General features: G+C 45.1%; 1 protein-coding gene and 1 pseudogene across 4 annotated transcripts in view; one reads left to right on the plus strand and one right to left on the minus strand.

Annotated features, from left to right (window-relative positions):
- Positions 1-2,740: 2,740 nt before the first annotated feature.
- LOC114787842 (uncharacterized) lies at positions 2,741-4,948 on the minus strand (annotated as a pseudogene).
- Positions 4,949-8,132: 3,184 nt separating this feature from the next.
- Positions 8,133-15,458, plus strand: part of tnika (TRAF2 and NCK interacting kinase a) — a 62,183-nt gene continuing 54,857 nt past the window's right edge. For all 4 annotated transcript variants that reach the window (XR_003749425.1, XM_028975245.1, XM_028975246.1 and 1 more), the window contains exons 1-2: positions 8,133-8,396; positions 15,376-15,441. Coding sequence is in view for 3 of the 4 variants with exons in the window: in XM_028975245.1 (XP_028831078.1) it covers positions 8,340-8,396; positions 15,376-15,441 (123 nt within the window). In the remaining variant the exon portion in view is untranslated. The remainder of the gene's footprint in view (positions 8,397-15,375; positions 15,442-15,458) is intronic.

The following is a 15,458-nucleotide window of genomic DNA, read 5'->3' on the forward strand; positions in this document are numbered from 1 at the left end:
CAGAGCCCCAAAAAAGGATCTCCAGCAAGCTTCTACTGTGCATGCTTCTGTAGGGTGGCATGGGGAACCTGCACTGTGTAGCTCGATTGCATCAGAGTACATCTGACACACATGGACGACAGTGTTGTGAATTCTTTTCTGTCTACAACATCATGCATGAGTTGAAGGTGTGGGTGGCTTATCCATGGGGGATAAAATAAGAGGATTCTTTATTAGTCCCAGAAGTGGGAAATTTACATTGTCATGGCAGGACGTGGACAGTACAAGATAAGAGCAGCAAAAACAATAGCGCAGACATTATGTTAACTGTATAATATAAGATTCACTGTACATGTAAGCAAATAAAGAGTCTTAGAAAAGAAAAAACAGTGAGTGTGAGTTGTAAAACATAAAATATGTTGGTATATACATATTTGTGAGATTTTACATATGTACAGAGTGGGTAGATCTAGACATATGTAGATATATGCACTTAAGAGAAAGTGGAGATTGTGTACTGGATTGTGTACTTTTTTTTGTCTACTTATGTTTGTGAGGTCAGTTGTGGACAGCAGTTGGCAGGAAAGCCCTTCTGAATACCTCCGTCCATTGCAGCCTGCCACTGAAGGAGCTGCTCAGTGCTGTCAGGGTCTCCTGCATGGGGTGGGAGATGTTGTCCAGCAGGAATGATAGCTTAGCCACATTTCGCCTGTCCCTCACCACCTCCAATGTGTCCAGAGGACATCCTAGAAAAATATGTGTTCTTGATGTGGTGAGTTAGAGAAAATGTAACTACAGTACTGATAAAATTCTGCAAAACAGTAACAATATTTGAACATATTGCATAGTCTTTATTGTTGTTGATCAGAGACCTGAACACTCAGGGACTGGACTGACTGGTTTAGCACTCGCTGTCTTCTTTGGTGTCTACATGTTTTGTTTGCCTTAAATGTTACTCTAGCACTGCCTGCATCCCATTATTGCACTTCATGTTACTCTATATTACTCTATGTTTGTCAGTATGTAATATTGTTTAAATGTTTGGTTCAGGAGAGACATTGTTTTGTTTTATTATGTACTGTCTAGATTGTTAAAATGACAAATTGACTTTAAAAAAAAGAAAAGAAAAACTTGACTTGTATGGGTGTGCCTGTTTATCAGAGAATGTGGAGTTGCTCCTGGGATTAAGCACTTGATTTGAAACACTCCCATTTGGCATCTGCTGATTCTCAGGTACACATGCCTCCATGCCTCAGGTGCAGATGCCAAATGGGGGCAGTGGTGGCCTAGCTGTTAAGGAAGCGGCCCCGTAATCAGAAGGTTGCCGGTTCGAATCCCGATCCGCCAAGGTGCCACTGAGGTGCCACTGAGCAAAGCACCGTCCCCACACACTGCTCCCCGGGCGCCGGTCATGGCTGCCCACTGCTCACTCAGGGTGATGGGTTAAATGCAGAGGACAAATTTCACTGTGTGCACTGTGTGCTGTGCTGCTGTGTATCACATGTGACAATCACTTCACTTTACTTCCACTCACCGCCAAGGTGCTACTGAGCAAAGCACCGTCCCCCAAGTAGTCCTCCAACCGGTGTTTTTAATTTGTGGACACCAGTGGCTGATTGGAGTTGAAATTCACATCAGAGATTTGTTGGGAGACCATTGGACACCAGAATTATATTTTTGAAAATCTGTGTTTTGCGTGCCCATTAAACTTGAATAAACTTTAGTAGGAGAAATAACATGCAAATGTGCTGTTAAGGTTGTGACACTGCTAGTAAGATGATCAAATGATCAAGCTTCCTAATCAGATGTTTGCTGAGTATAACTAGTTTGAGCAAAAGCTTTTTGAGCAACGTTATGTGACATTATAATATTTTCTGATGACATAATTATTCAAAACAACATTTCCTAGCTACAGGAACTTGTAGTCCTTAAGTAAGTCTTTCACTCAAGAACAGAATGATAGTAGGTGGGGTTTGAATCTGAGACTTTCATTTGGCTTAAACTGCATGGACAAATGATCCCATTATTTACTTAAATAATGTAGGCCCCTCCCCAATACACAATATAGGGTGGTAGTTGCCTAGTGGCTGGGTCTTCTGAACCAGAAGACCCAGCTTCAAATCCCACTTACTACCATTGTGTCCCTGAGCAAGACCCCCCTGCTCCAGGGGGACTGTCCCTGTAATTACTGATTGTAAGCAGCTCTGGATAAGGGCATCTGATAAATGCTGTAAATGTAAATGTACATCTGAACAGTTATGAAATTAACCTCAGGATCTTTAATAAGCTTTAATGGAAGGCTTTAAAAGTCATATATACCTATTTAAGTGATAAAGTTTCTCAGGTTAGTTTGTCAATTAGTTTATGAATACTGGCCTTTTCTCTTTTTCTCAATTTTATAATTGATAAAAGTGTAATATATTCTCATTTGGGGTGGAATAAATACATTTTAAGGAGAAATATTCATGCTTCTTTGGTTCTGTCAGATTTTACTAGGATCTAAACTAACAGTGAATAAACTACTGATTGTACCAAACCATATTCTGTTCAGTGTTGGTAGTCTGTCTTCAAGTTGCATACAGAAATGGTATCAGTGGGAGGCAGCAATGAAAAACTTTATTTTGGAAAGACACCAAGCAAGAAGAACTCTGAGTTGTGAAACTACATATCTTTAGTTGTAAGATACATCATGCGGAGGCAACCCAGGGCTCACAGTACATTCTCCAGCCTTACATCCATTCACCAGCTTCTGGTACTTGGCTCACTTTGTCTCATTAGCCTCATTCTTGCAGTCTTCCCAGTGCATTGCAAGCTCCATTCCTTGGTGGAATCTGACACAATGATCTGTGTTATCCTGGCTAAGAACTTTAACTGTGAGGAGATCTGACTTTGCCCCTGGTTGTATGCTGGGCTTCTCTGCAGGTCTGTGAAACATGATGGCCTTTGCTGTGTAGTGGCCCTTGATGGCGTTGGAATGGAAGGATGGAAGGCAAACTGTTAGCAACTGCCTTAAGCACCTGGTCATGGCGGCAACGATAGACATTTACAGCATTTGTCAGACACCCTTATCCAGAGCGACTTACAATCAGTAGTTACAGGGACAGTCTCCCTGGACCAACTTAGGGTTCATAGGCGAATGTGTTACCCACTAGGCTTCTACCACCCTAGTGGTAGTATTAGAGGCTGCCCGCAAGTGCTTTTTGGGCAGCAACTGTTCCAGGGACCCCCGACCTGGACGTTGGGAACAGGAAGGTGTGTTGTTTTTTTCCCCAGACATGGAGATTGGCTGGACTAGGGAGGACATCTGTCATGACCGCAACTGGTCCCGACACTCTAGGTCAGGGTTTCCTGATGTTGATGTTCATCATGTGCTTGATAACCCTTGATTGTTATCACCTGTCTGTTAGAATAAATGTATCCTGAGGTAGTCTGCTTTCCAGATATTTCCCCCTGATCATGATGTAGCTGCTCTTTACGTTTTGTTTCGTCTACCTTAGTTACTGGCCTATTGCTGTGAGTCCCACCAAAGCCTTCTGCCTTTTTCTGGCCTTTTTGTACCTGTATACCAGCTGATGCCACCTTCAGGTCTCTTGATTCCATGTACTGCACAGCTTTCTGTGTTATGGACACCATGAAATCTTCAGCAAGGATGCTGAATGGGAGCTGCAGGAAGATGCTGGTGCCATACCGGGCGGCACTGCTCAGCCTACGTGGGAGACTGAGCCATCTGCACAGGTAGCTGTGAAGTGAAGTGATTGTCACATGTGATACACAGCAGCACAGCACACGGTGCACACAGTGAAATTTGTCCTCTGCATTTATCCCATCACCCTGAGTGAGCAGTGGGCAGCCATGACAAGCACCCGGGGAGCAGTGTGTGGGGACGGTGCTTTGCTCAGTGGCACCTCAGTGGTACCTTGGCGGGTCGGGATTCGAACCGGCAACCTTCTGATTACGGGGCCGCTTCCTTAACCGCTAGGCCACCACTGCCCCGGTACAGTGTACACTAGCAGAGGCCACAGGATCCGGGGCAAGAGTGTTGCCCCTTGAGCCTGCCTGGTAGGCCAGATTTGTCAAAACTGAGCCAGTTCTCAAGCTCATTACTGAATTTCAGGGTGAAGGCAGAAGGTTGCAGTCAAAATACTTCCCAAGGCTCTTTACTGATGGTCAGTGATGGCTCCAGAAAAGTGAGCAGAAATTGTCCAATAGTTTTCCACCCTTCACCACCAGAGACCATGATTTTACTGGTTTAAAGTTCATCCTTGGCCTTTTCTAGGCCTTGGAGGATCCATCTACTGCCCGGGACTGATGCAGTTGGAACAGTCAGGTCATCCATAAAGGCACCTCTGTTGACTTGAAGAACATGCAAAAAGAATGACTGAGATGGTGCAGCCTGTTATTAGTCCACAGTATGGTCAGGTGTCCTTTCCTTCACATGCCTCTCTGATTAGTTGTGTCACCACTCCTGCACACCAGGGATCTCACCATTCTGAACAGAGCTGTCAATGTAGACATTTTTCAGAAGAAATTCAATTTGTCGTCATGGCAAGATGCGAAAGAGAATCTTTCCTTCTATGCTTAGCAGCAAGATGATTCTAAACTGATCTTCTTGAAGCTCTATTCCTTGGGAATCCACACACCTTCTGTGCACCTCCAATGAACTTTTCCCTTGTGCCAGATCACCCTTGTGATCTTCCACCGGTGAGGAAGAACTTGTACACACTGTATGGAACACCACTAGGGGCAGGGGCTGAAGCAGTTCTGGCCCCCTTCACCACCTGTAAAGTCCACTGTTGGAGGTTGTGGGCTTATAAGGGGCCTTCTGTGGCCCAAGCTTATGATCTCTGTCTGGATTGAACACAAGGTTGAACACAAGGTTGCCGGTGCGATTGTCCCCCGGTAGCTTCTTGGTGAAAGTGAAAGCGCTAGGAATTAAGGCAGAGCGCTTCCTTCTTCTTTTCTTCTCCATTTTCGAGTCATGAGCTTCTTCCTCATGATGTTACAAAGCTCGACTTTTGTCTGTGCTCTTTTCTGTGTGTTACTGCATTTACTGCACTTGTACAATAAACTGTTTTTCACATACCCTTTTCCTCTTACCTTTTTGTCTGTCAATCCGCAGTGCCAAACTCATGTGTCCACATGCCTACCAAAGACAGTGAGGTGACAATTTGCTAGCATGTTTTAATGAACACAATCCCAACATGTAGGCTGTTAAAAACAACAAATGTACTCATTGTCATGATCCGGTCCGGAAGGGGTTCCTCCGGTACTTATATTACATGTTCACCAGTTGCTGGATGTCTCCCCGGTCCTGTTCTTCACCAATCAAACCCCTGAATTGTTACGTTGTGCGAATGCGTCCTTCTTCCTCGTCATCCCGTCTCATCATCTCAGTTCACCTGCCTCATCATGCCAGACGATTGTGACATTAAGACTGTCATTTTTAGGAAATGGAAAAACGACAACAGAAACCAAAAGCAAGGGATCTTCCAGAGAAAAAGGGAGCCAGTGAAGAGCATAATTGCTGTAGATATTAACGAAAGATGCCTGTCTTTCTTCCTAGTTCCTTCCTACAACTCTGGGGGCTAGTCCCACCTTGTCTTTCCATACTAGTGACATTCCTGGTTCAAAGGTTTTTTGCACACTGTCACCCATGTGTGGCAGCAATCTCCCATCAATATTTATCACTCTTTCCCCCTATCTGTGCTAGGCTGTGCGACGTTTCAGCAAAATGCACCATAATTCCATCCAAATGAGGTCATACCATGTTCCACGTCCTGTCTTAATTATTCTCACGGTTTTCTTTGGGTGTGACAGACCGAAAGCAACTGTCAGTGTTGACTGCCAGCTTTGAGTCATGACTCTTCATTAGAATCGCCTAATAATTGCTGGGTTATGTAACTACAGATGTGTTGTTGGGGTAACTTTTTCATTATTTTTAATAATGAAAAATGTGTTCATTATGTTCTCTGGAAAATATACAAATTCCTGGTGCTGCCAGGGAAGGTCTGTAATTTACTTTCATGTTATGTGATTTGACATTTAGAACTAAACATAATACATGTGAAATAAAGTGTTTTCTTTAAAAAAAAAAGTTATCAAACTTCCTGACACTTTTACTTTTATTTATTACTGTTTCTAATTTTACTGATGGCCTGTCACATGATCGCTGGTTAAACAGGCGCTCAGTGGAAACAATGAAGATAAGTCCTGCAGCGATTTACTGCGTGCTTTTCCAGGGAAGACTGTAAACAGAAGAAGTAGTAATTAATGTCATTCTGACATGCCTACTCTTTTCTTCTTGGCTTCTATGGAAATTCCAGTGAATGTTCTGTCTGAATGTTCAGATGAAGCAGTGGAGCAAAGTGAATACCGAAAATAGTACATAACATGAAAATTAAAAGTTTTCACATGTCTCTCAACTTCTGGTTATGAGCCAGACTAGGGGCTGAGTCAAGTGCAGTGGTTGGCATCGTGGCCTCACACCTCCAAGGTTGAGTGCCTTGAAGAAGGAAGGAGGAGAGATTAAAAGATGCCAAGGCAAGAAACATATGAAACCTGTATTTGTTGCCACCCATCCCGCTGCCTCCACCGTATTTTGTTGGATGCTTTGGTGTTCCATCCAATGAGGGGGGGTAATGCATCGCTGCGCTGCCTATTCACGTAAGTGTATGGGTCGGAATCGCCCACATTTCCGGCAATTAGGGCGATTAGGGCCCTTTAAGTGTAAGACTGTGTGCTGCATGCCTTGGTAATGCATTGCTGATCTCAGTTGTTCTCTGTCTGCTGCAAATTTCTGCTTTTCCGGTCTCACGTAAAACACATCAAGCAACTGCTAGTGTTGCCTGCCAGCTTTCAGTCATGACTCTTGCATAGAATTTCATAATTACATTTTACCGGATTATAGAAAGAGCACAACTGTCATATTCATTATTTTAAATCTTGTTCTCTGGAAAATAGCTTCCTGGCAAGGAATGTCTGCAATCTACTTGCATGTTAAGTATTTTGATATTAGAGCTAGATTTCACAAGTATGAGAATTTCACAACAACAGTATCGACCATGAACCTGGTTATTATCATCTAACTATTATTAGCTGAAAATGGCAGGTGGTATTGTTACAGCAATTGTGAACAACTCACCTAGCAAATTCATACGTTTAATTAAATTGTATGGTTAATTTTTTTTTTTTAATCTCAGGAGGGAATGATCTGAAAATCTTACCAGTATTTTGCTGAAGGTGTTGGTGTGTTCAGGAGCGTGTTCAAGTTTATTAGTCTTTACACAGTAATACATGAGTAACATGCAGTGTTATCTAGACTCGACCAATCCTAAAGGCTAGTAAAGTACAGCAAAATAAGAAAAGGGATTTTTTTTAAAAATATAAAATATACATTATACATATACATTGCATTGTCACTCAAATTGCAAATCAATATCAATCAAATCAGCTCCAGCCTATTTGTCAGACCTTCTCCATTCTTACCTTCTCCATCCTATTCTCTCAGGTCCAGGTCTGTTCCTCGGTCACATTACAAGCACAGAAGTGACAGGGCCTTTGCAGTGGCCGCCCCACGTCTATGGAATGACCTGCCAATCAGTGTCAGACAGGCTCCGTCAATCAGTGCGTTTAAATCTCGTTTAAAAACTCACTTTTACACCATGGCTTTTAACCCAGTGTGACGTGGTTCTGATATGGGTTTATTATGACGTGTTTTATGTGGTTTCTTACTCTTTTAATGTGTTGTCTTAAATGTTTTCTGTTTTATTCAACCCCTGCTTAATTCAAATTGCTGCATGTTTCTCTCATTCTATTTTATTCTGTTTTCTTTTTAGTCTTTATTTTTAATGAACTTTTTGTCCTTGTCTGTCCTGTTCCTGGTAATTGAACTTATTTTTATTTTAATGTACAGCACCTTTCTTGTGTTAAAGGGCTTTATAAATAAATATGGTGTGGTATGTTATTGTGCAGATGAATTTTCACATGTAAGGACACGTGCCCACATTTCTCATTCTGATTATCTGCGTGATTTCATTCCAAGGAAGTGCCGTGGCTGCTCCGCACGTAATGGGCGGTCCAGTCAGGCCTGGCCCCGCCCCCCGCCGTGCTAACCCCTCCCATCTCACGCCCCTCCGCCCCCCGTGCGTGGATTTATGTCGCTGGAGCAGTGTAGGTGACATGTCTTCGGTACTATGCGGCTTCGCCTCCACCGCTCCAGCAGGCCGGTAGTCGCCGGGATTATTCCGCCCTCCTCTTCCTCGCGGACCGAGCTGCCCGCCGACCGTCCGTCTGCGGCGACAGATATCACCGCCTGTCGCCGTCTTTCTTTCTCTCCGGCGTGAGTTTCATTCATCGGAAACATGGCGACCGACTCCCCGGCACGGAGTCTGAATGAAATAGATCTCGCCGCGCTGAGGGTAAGTTGAATGAGCGTCTTTTATTTCTAGAATTATTGTTCCGGCGGACACTGGGCGGAGGGATGGAGGGATGGAGGGATGGAGGGAGGAATAGCGCCTCTTTTTTCTCCTCTCCTCCCTTCCGTCGCACTTGTGCGCACCTGAGCCACTTTCCCACCTCTCCCCCGTTCCCCATTCACCCCAAAACGAACAAAGGCGCCCTGGCCGCTCAGGTGCGGCCGCCCCGACACCGTGGACGCTCGCCGGCCTTTTGTTCCGCCCACGGACGGGGGGCCTGAGGAGATCCACACCAACTTTCCCGCTCCTTCTCACACCTCCTGGCACGGATGTCCTACATGTGTGTGTATTTAAAAGGGCTGGTGGCTGGCGAGGAAGAGGAGTGACGTTGGCATGGCGATGGCACCGCTGCCTGTTGCTGTCCTGGGAGGATGCTCCAGACCACGTCCCGGCCTCGTAACCTTGGCGCAGAGGGACCCTCTCAGAAAGCGGGGCCGGGACGGGGCGAGGTGGAGCCGTGGATCTCCTGCAGCGCGGGAAGCTGGCTCGGGAAGCCTTTGTGTCTGACTTCTCTCGCCTCGCTGCAGATGTGGGTCGTGTTTGTGGGGTTTTTCGTGCCACTGACGTCTCTGAGCTGGAGTTGAATGCTAAAAGAAAAGAAACATTTTGTTGGAAGTCTGTGATTTGAAGTATTATTATGAACCATCGAATACTCCCGTGAAGATCACCTTTCCACTCTGAAGACCCTGGTTCCCGGGCGTCGTGCGGATCTGTTTCATATCAGCCCTCGCGATGACTCTGAAGTGGTGGGATTGTTTGTATGTTCGGGGTCTGCGTCTCTGCAGGCTGCAGCGGATATTTCGTTGCGAGTCTCAGCATGTGTGTGTGTGTGTGTGTGTGTGTGTGTGTGCAGAGAAGTAGGTCACCCAGAAGCACAGCCCTGACACGTGCTTGGGCGAGGGGGCATTTCACCGTGACGCGCCCAGATGCACCGTTCACAAGCTCGCCCCCTGCTCGTCCCACGGGACCCAGTGCCCCATTAAAAGCCAGCCATGGGAGCGGCGTGACTGTAAACGGCTACAAAATGTGAAGTGACCCCCCCCGTCCCCGTCCCCGTCCTCCACCAAATGTGCTGCTGGCTGGCGGTCCTGGCAGGACGGGCAGGAAGGACCCCGAGCAGCAGGGTGTTGTGCTTTCCAGATTTATCATTATTTAATGAGCTCCTCCTTGTCAGACGTGTCGAGCTTGCCACACTTCCCGGCCGGGGTGCTGCAGGGAGGCGGAGGCCTGAGCTGCCAGGCCTGTTTTCTCCTCAGAGACGGCGGGATGAGAATGTTTTTTTTTAAGCAGATGATTCGGATTTACTGGTTGGTTTTGGTTTGGTCACAAGGTGAATATCATTCGTGATGTCTGCTGAGAAGAAGGGAGAAGATAGGAGCTGCTTGGATGTTTTGTGAAAAGTTGCTTATTTAAGTCTTAAGACTGGAGAGCAGGAGAATTCTTATCAGATTGGTTTTGCACATTTTAGAAGGTTGTGTGTCTGTCAGTTATCACAATCGGCCCCTCGGCATTTAAACTCATCCAAGTGTAAATTACATTTTACATTTTACATTTACAGCGTTTACCAGACGCCCTTATCCAGACTTACAATCAGTAGTTACAGGGACAGTCCCCCCCCTGGAGCAACTCAGGGTTAAGTGTCTTGCTCAGGGACACAATGGTAGTAAGTGGGATTTGAACCCGGGTCTTCTGGTTCATAGGCGAGTGTGTTACCCACTAGGCAACTACCTCCCTAAAATAGTATTGAATATTGGCACGAGCCAATCGGTCTGCACAACGCATGCAAAATAATCATCAGAAAAGACGGAGGACTAATCGACAAGGTTTCAACCTCAAATCTGCGTGTGGTGAAATAGAAATACTTTCAATCCGTTGCACTTTGAACCATGAGTCTGTGTACGGACGGGGATGATTTTCTTCTCCGGGCGTTGTGTCTGGTCCTCCCCGTCTCTGTCCATCTCCCCCCCTCTCCCCTCTGCCGCCCTCCAGCTACAGCCTGCTGACCCACTTCCTGTCTGCGTCTGCGGAGTCAAGTGTGAAACGTGGCTTATTTCGTTCGTTCGTTTCTGCTTTTTTTAATGCCTTCAAATCGGTGAAGTCACTTCTGCTACATCTGTGGCATGGCAGCTGGCGGCTCTCAGCAGCGGATTGCATTTATCGTGCCGGGGGGGTTCTGTTCCACTGTAAGAGATATTAAATCAAACGGGACGTCATTTTTCATTTTTTGCTCAGTGAATTGGCTGTATGGAGATTTGTGGTAAATCCAGCCCCCCCCCCCCCCCCCCCCCCCCCCCATAGGAGTTGTTTTTTTTTCCCACCTTATTTTAAAGCAAATCCTGTTGTCACGTGACCCTAAACCCACAGTTTATCTCCTGCACTCTGGGGTTTTATGCTATTAAAAGCGCCTCCCTTTTGTTGGAAGAGCCTAAAGAGAGGTGCTCATTGATTTTAGTCAACGATGCACACCAAGAACAGACAAGGGTCACTTCACTGACCCCTGCTCGAGTGTCTGACACTCATCTGACAATTTGCAGATGTTTTACTCCCAGAAGAGTTTCATGGTGGCACTTATGCGGGTTTAAACTGCTGAATGCTGAGTTTCACATCGTCATGTGGTGTTCGCTTTAATGAAGGATTGCTTCACTGTACAAAGACATGCGCTTCTCTAAATCCAGTCTAGTATCATGATCTCTGTGCAGAATGTGTGTGATCTTCTGAGGAGACTCTATACAGTTGTTTCATACTTAGAGGAAGTCCAGTCTTCTCAGCTAAAGGCTTCTGACCCATAATTTGCCTCTTTTTTTTTTTTACTTACAGAAAAACATGTATTGATTTAGATTTTTAATATACAGACACATTTTGTTGTGTGCCCCGTGTGCTGTGCTGCAGTGTTTCACAATGACAATCACTTTCGGTTCACCTTCACTTTCGAACTGTATATCCGAAACAACAACAATTATTTCTTATATAGCCCCAAATCACATACAGTATGTCTCAATGGGCTTTGACGGGCCCTACGGTTGACACCCCCCACACTTGACCGTTCTGCACACAAGGAAAAGAAGAAAGGAAGAATCCTTGGGGGAAAAGGGTAGGGAGGGAGCCTGCAAGTGGTGTCAGGGCAGGGTTGGTGGTGATTTGTTCAATAAGAGAAAAAGGCCTACAATTGTAGGGATGGAAAAGTCCAAAGTGTGGTATAGAGTATCTGTCCATGTTTGGAGGTACTGGACAGTGCAGAATAGGTTTTAGTCCAGTTTCATGGTGTACATTACGTGTCCATTATAATGCTACTGGTCCAAGCTTTAGTTGTTAGTCGGTTGTTTAGTTGGTGGCGGCTCTGGTGACCCTTTGGTTCGTTTGGTCCGTAACAGAATTGATACCCTCTGTTTTTAGCCATAAAATGCTTCAACCGGAAACAGTTCCAGGAGCAACTGGCTACAGGGCAGAAGAGGTGGAGGTCAAGAACGGGGACGTGTGTCACTGCATTTTTCCTCCACACCATGTGTTTGGCTCCTTGCCACTGAGGAATGATGCAGGATGCAAGGCTGGTTTGTCCTCCGTCGCTGTTTCTTCACTCATTTTGAAGCAGCGAGCAATGCTAACTTCCCATTTGGCGAATGTGCACGGCTACACAAAACGCTTTGCACATGCTCAGTGATCTAGACTGTTGCATTAGGGAATTAACTCTGTTTTACAATTATAATCGATAATTGTATCTTGCAACAGCCGTTATGATATTATCGTAAATTATGCATATCGCACACGCATGTATACACAGTATGCTCTGTACTCTAAAACACTGCGCAGGCGTTAGAGTGACAGATGCAAACCTGAAAGCCAAGCTAGTACCTGACAGCAATCGGTAGATGGGATATTTTTTTTTATTTTCTCAGGGCAAATGAAAGTGGACATGAAAAATGTGTGATCAGTGGCGAATATATATGTGGATTCTGCCTCCACAGAAATTCGATCTGCTCTCTATCTATGACTTCCCCACCAACATGGCATAATTTCTCTGATTGCAGTGTAAAAAAAATAAATGCAAATGTATATTTTTATCGTTTAGGCCGTGGTTGCATGGAAACTGAAGCAAGACAAAGTGATTGTGAGAGTCCTGCACTTGCTGCAATCCATCAGTTGTGAATTGAGGTTGAAATGCCAGTAACAGTTCTCATCAGTGTCACACGCAGCTCCGCTCTTTTATTTAGAATTTTTTTATCATTATATTGAGGCTGTTTTCCAAAGGCTTTTGCAGTTGAGCTAATCTCCAAACCCGCTTCATGTTTAGCTGAACCCAGTAAACCTTGAACTAACTTGGCAGGTCATTACATTACGTGCATGTGCGTGTCCATCAAAAACACCTCCTCACAACGTTCTGTTCCCCGCATCTGAAAGTTGACTGGCAGTCCGACGGACAGCCCTGGGATGGGGGGAAATAGCATGCCCCGCGCCTTAGAAGAGATGAACAGGGGAAGAAAGTAAGACAGGAGGAGAAGCATATTTGCATGGAGGCCACGACTGCTGATGCAGCTCTGCAGAGGACCACGGCGCCACTCCTGTCAAAACAGGATCGTGGTGAATGAGCAAAAGGCAGGAGAGCCAGGAGGAAGGAAATCTCGCATAAATCCAGGGTGGAGGCTTGAATAAAATGAAAATTAAAGAATGGTGTGACTTGGAGAACTTCATGCATTTAAACAAATTCTAATGGGTAGTGAATAGCAGTTGTATTGGCCACAAATGTCCTGTTCCTTTGGCATAAAAATGGACATGAAAAGGGAGATCAGAAAATCATTGGAAATAATTCACATTTGGTCTTGGCTGTGAATAATATCAGATAATACGGGTCTTTGCTGGAAAGCCCACATATTTGTGTTTGATCGATGGAAGTAGAATGGTTCGATGCTTCTAAATGCTACTTAGCAATTATGAATGTTAGGATACCTTGTTTGGGAACTATAGCAGAAGTGTGCTAATTTATCCTATTTAAACCTTTAGTCCAGTGAAATTGTTCTAAAAGTCTAAAGTCACTACTTTTTCAAACATCCAAGCAGTCACGGGCAGTGGTGGCCTAGCGTTTAAGGACGCGGCCTCGTAATCAGAAGGTTGCCGGTTCGAATCCTGATCCGCCAAGGTGCCACTGAGGTGCCACTGAGCAAAGCAGCGTCCCCACATACTGCTCCCCGGGCGCCTGTCATGGCTGCCCACTGCACACCAAGGGTGATGGGTTAAATGCAGAGGACACATTTCACTGTGTGCACCATGTGCTGTGCTGCTGTGTATCACATGTGACAATCACTTCACTTTTCTTTCTAATAGAGACGTGATCCTTGATTGGTCTCCCAATTTGATTCAATTGCGATTATCAATACCTCGGTTATCGATGCATCACAAAAGTTTTTCTACATGTTTTCATATACAAGAGTTTACGCTGTGCGTGGGTCTCAGCGCAAACTCCTGGTCAGACGATAATGTCGGGTTTTAGATCTTTGGACACTCAGAGACTGTTAAGATCAGCTTTTCCTCCATTCAAATTTCAACTTCATCTAACCGAGCACCACGTCGATTATAAGATTGATTTCAACACCCCTAATTTCTATAATCTTTTGGCTTCTTTTTAATCTTTTGTCCAGTGTCAGTACCTGAAGTGCTTTAGAACCTGTCTGGAAGATATTGAATGGCATTGTCTGTTACAATTCCAGAAGATTTGTTAGCACCTAGGTGAGGTAAACGCCAAAGGCTAATTTGAGGCTAATTGGCAGCAGGTAGGCCAGGTACTGATTGCTGTGTAATGGGGTGGTGCATAGTTGGCCCATGACCCTGGCCCATGATGCTCTATAATTATCTACCGCACCTTCCACAAAAGCTGGCCAGTCACCATACGGTGGTGTTTAGGCAAGCCTGGGCGGAGGGGAGAAATGTGCTCTTTGAAGCCTCTGTGGGACTACGCTGTTCGGTATGTTCATTCCGTCAAACCGAACGCTACTCTGTACATACAATTCCTTGCATGTTTGTGTAATAATGTTGCTAGTAGTAAAACACATGCTTTCCAGGGAACAAGCTTGGGTATTGGCGGTGAATGTGTGAAATGCAAGGCCAGTTTTTACTTTCGCAACCTGACATGCCCACCTCTGCAGTGGATGGAAGATTCGTATTGTGTTTTGGGTGCTGGCACTTTGCGTGAACTTGTGTACTTTTTTCCATTTCTTTCCTGTCAGTGAAAGGACAGTGCATTAGTCTGCCCTTTTGAAAGCATGCCTGTGTATTGTGCTTGATTCACAACATTGTATGATTTATTGCCTTGAAAATGTCTAATAAATGATTTTTTTTCCCCCCTCGACTCAATTCACTTCAGATGAATAAGCCCACCACCACCACACTCATACACACACACACACAAAACATTTTCTTTTAATCAAAATGAAAAAATCCTGGGAATGTTCAGGATGAACAAACACCCAAATAAGAAAATGGCTCACCTGTTCTGATTTTTACCGCTTAATTCCCTAAATGATGGGCCTGCGGTTATCTCAAGCTGTTTTTTCCCACATAAGTGGGTGCCACTGAAAGTGCCTCTGCTCAGTCACGGTTTGCTTTGTCCTTTGAGCAAAGTCATTTGTCCAGACAGGAATACTCCTCCTTTTGAATTTGTCTATGCAGCACGGAATGACCTAGGGACCGGGATTACTCTCGACCATCTTTATCATGGAGGGAGCTTTGAAACCGTGTGAATGGTGCCACTGATAACAGCTTCCTCTTGCAACGCTTTAGGGCTAATTACACTGAGAACCAGAGAACCATGAGCAGATGCAAAGATATTGGCTAAGGACATTGGACAAATGTCTTCATGCAAGAGATCAAAGTCCCTTGTGTTGTCTGAGGGTCATTATGCACCAGTAACCAGTGATGTTCTCGTCATTCACAGGACCCTGCTGGGATCTTTGAGCTGGTGGAGCTGGTGGGAAATGGGACGTATGGACAGGTGTACAAGGTAAGAGGATTATTTTG

Source organism: Denticeps clupeoides, chromosome 4 (genome assembly GCF_900700375.1).
Source record: "Denticeps clupeoides chromosome 4, fDenClu1.1, whole genome shotgun sequence".
Lineage (NCBI taxonomy): Eukaryota > Metazoa > Chordata > Actinopteri > Clupeiformes > Denticipitidae > Denticeps > Denticeps clupeoides.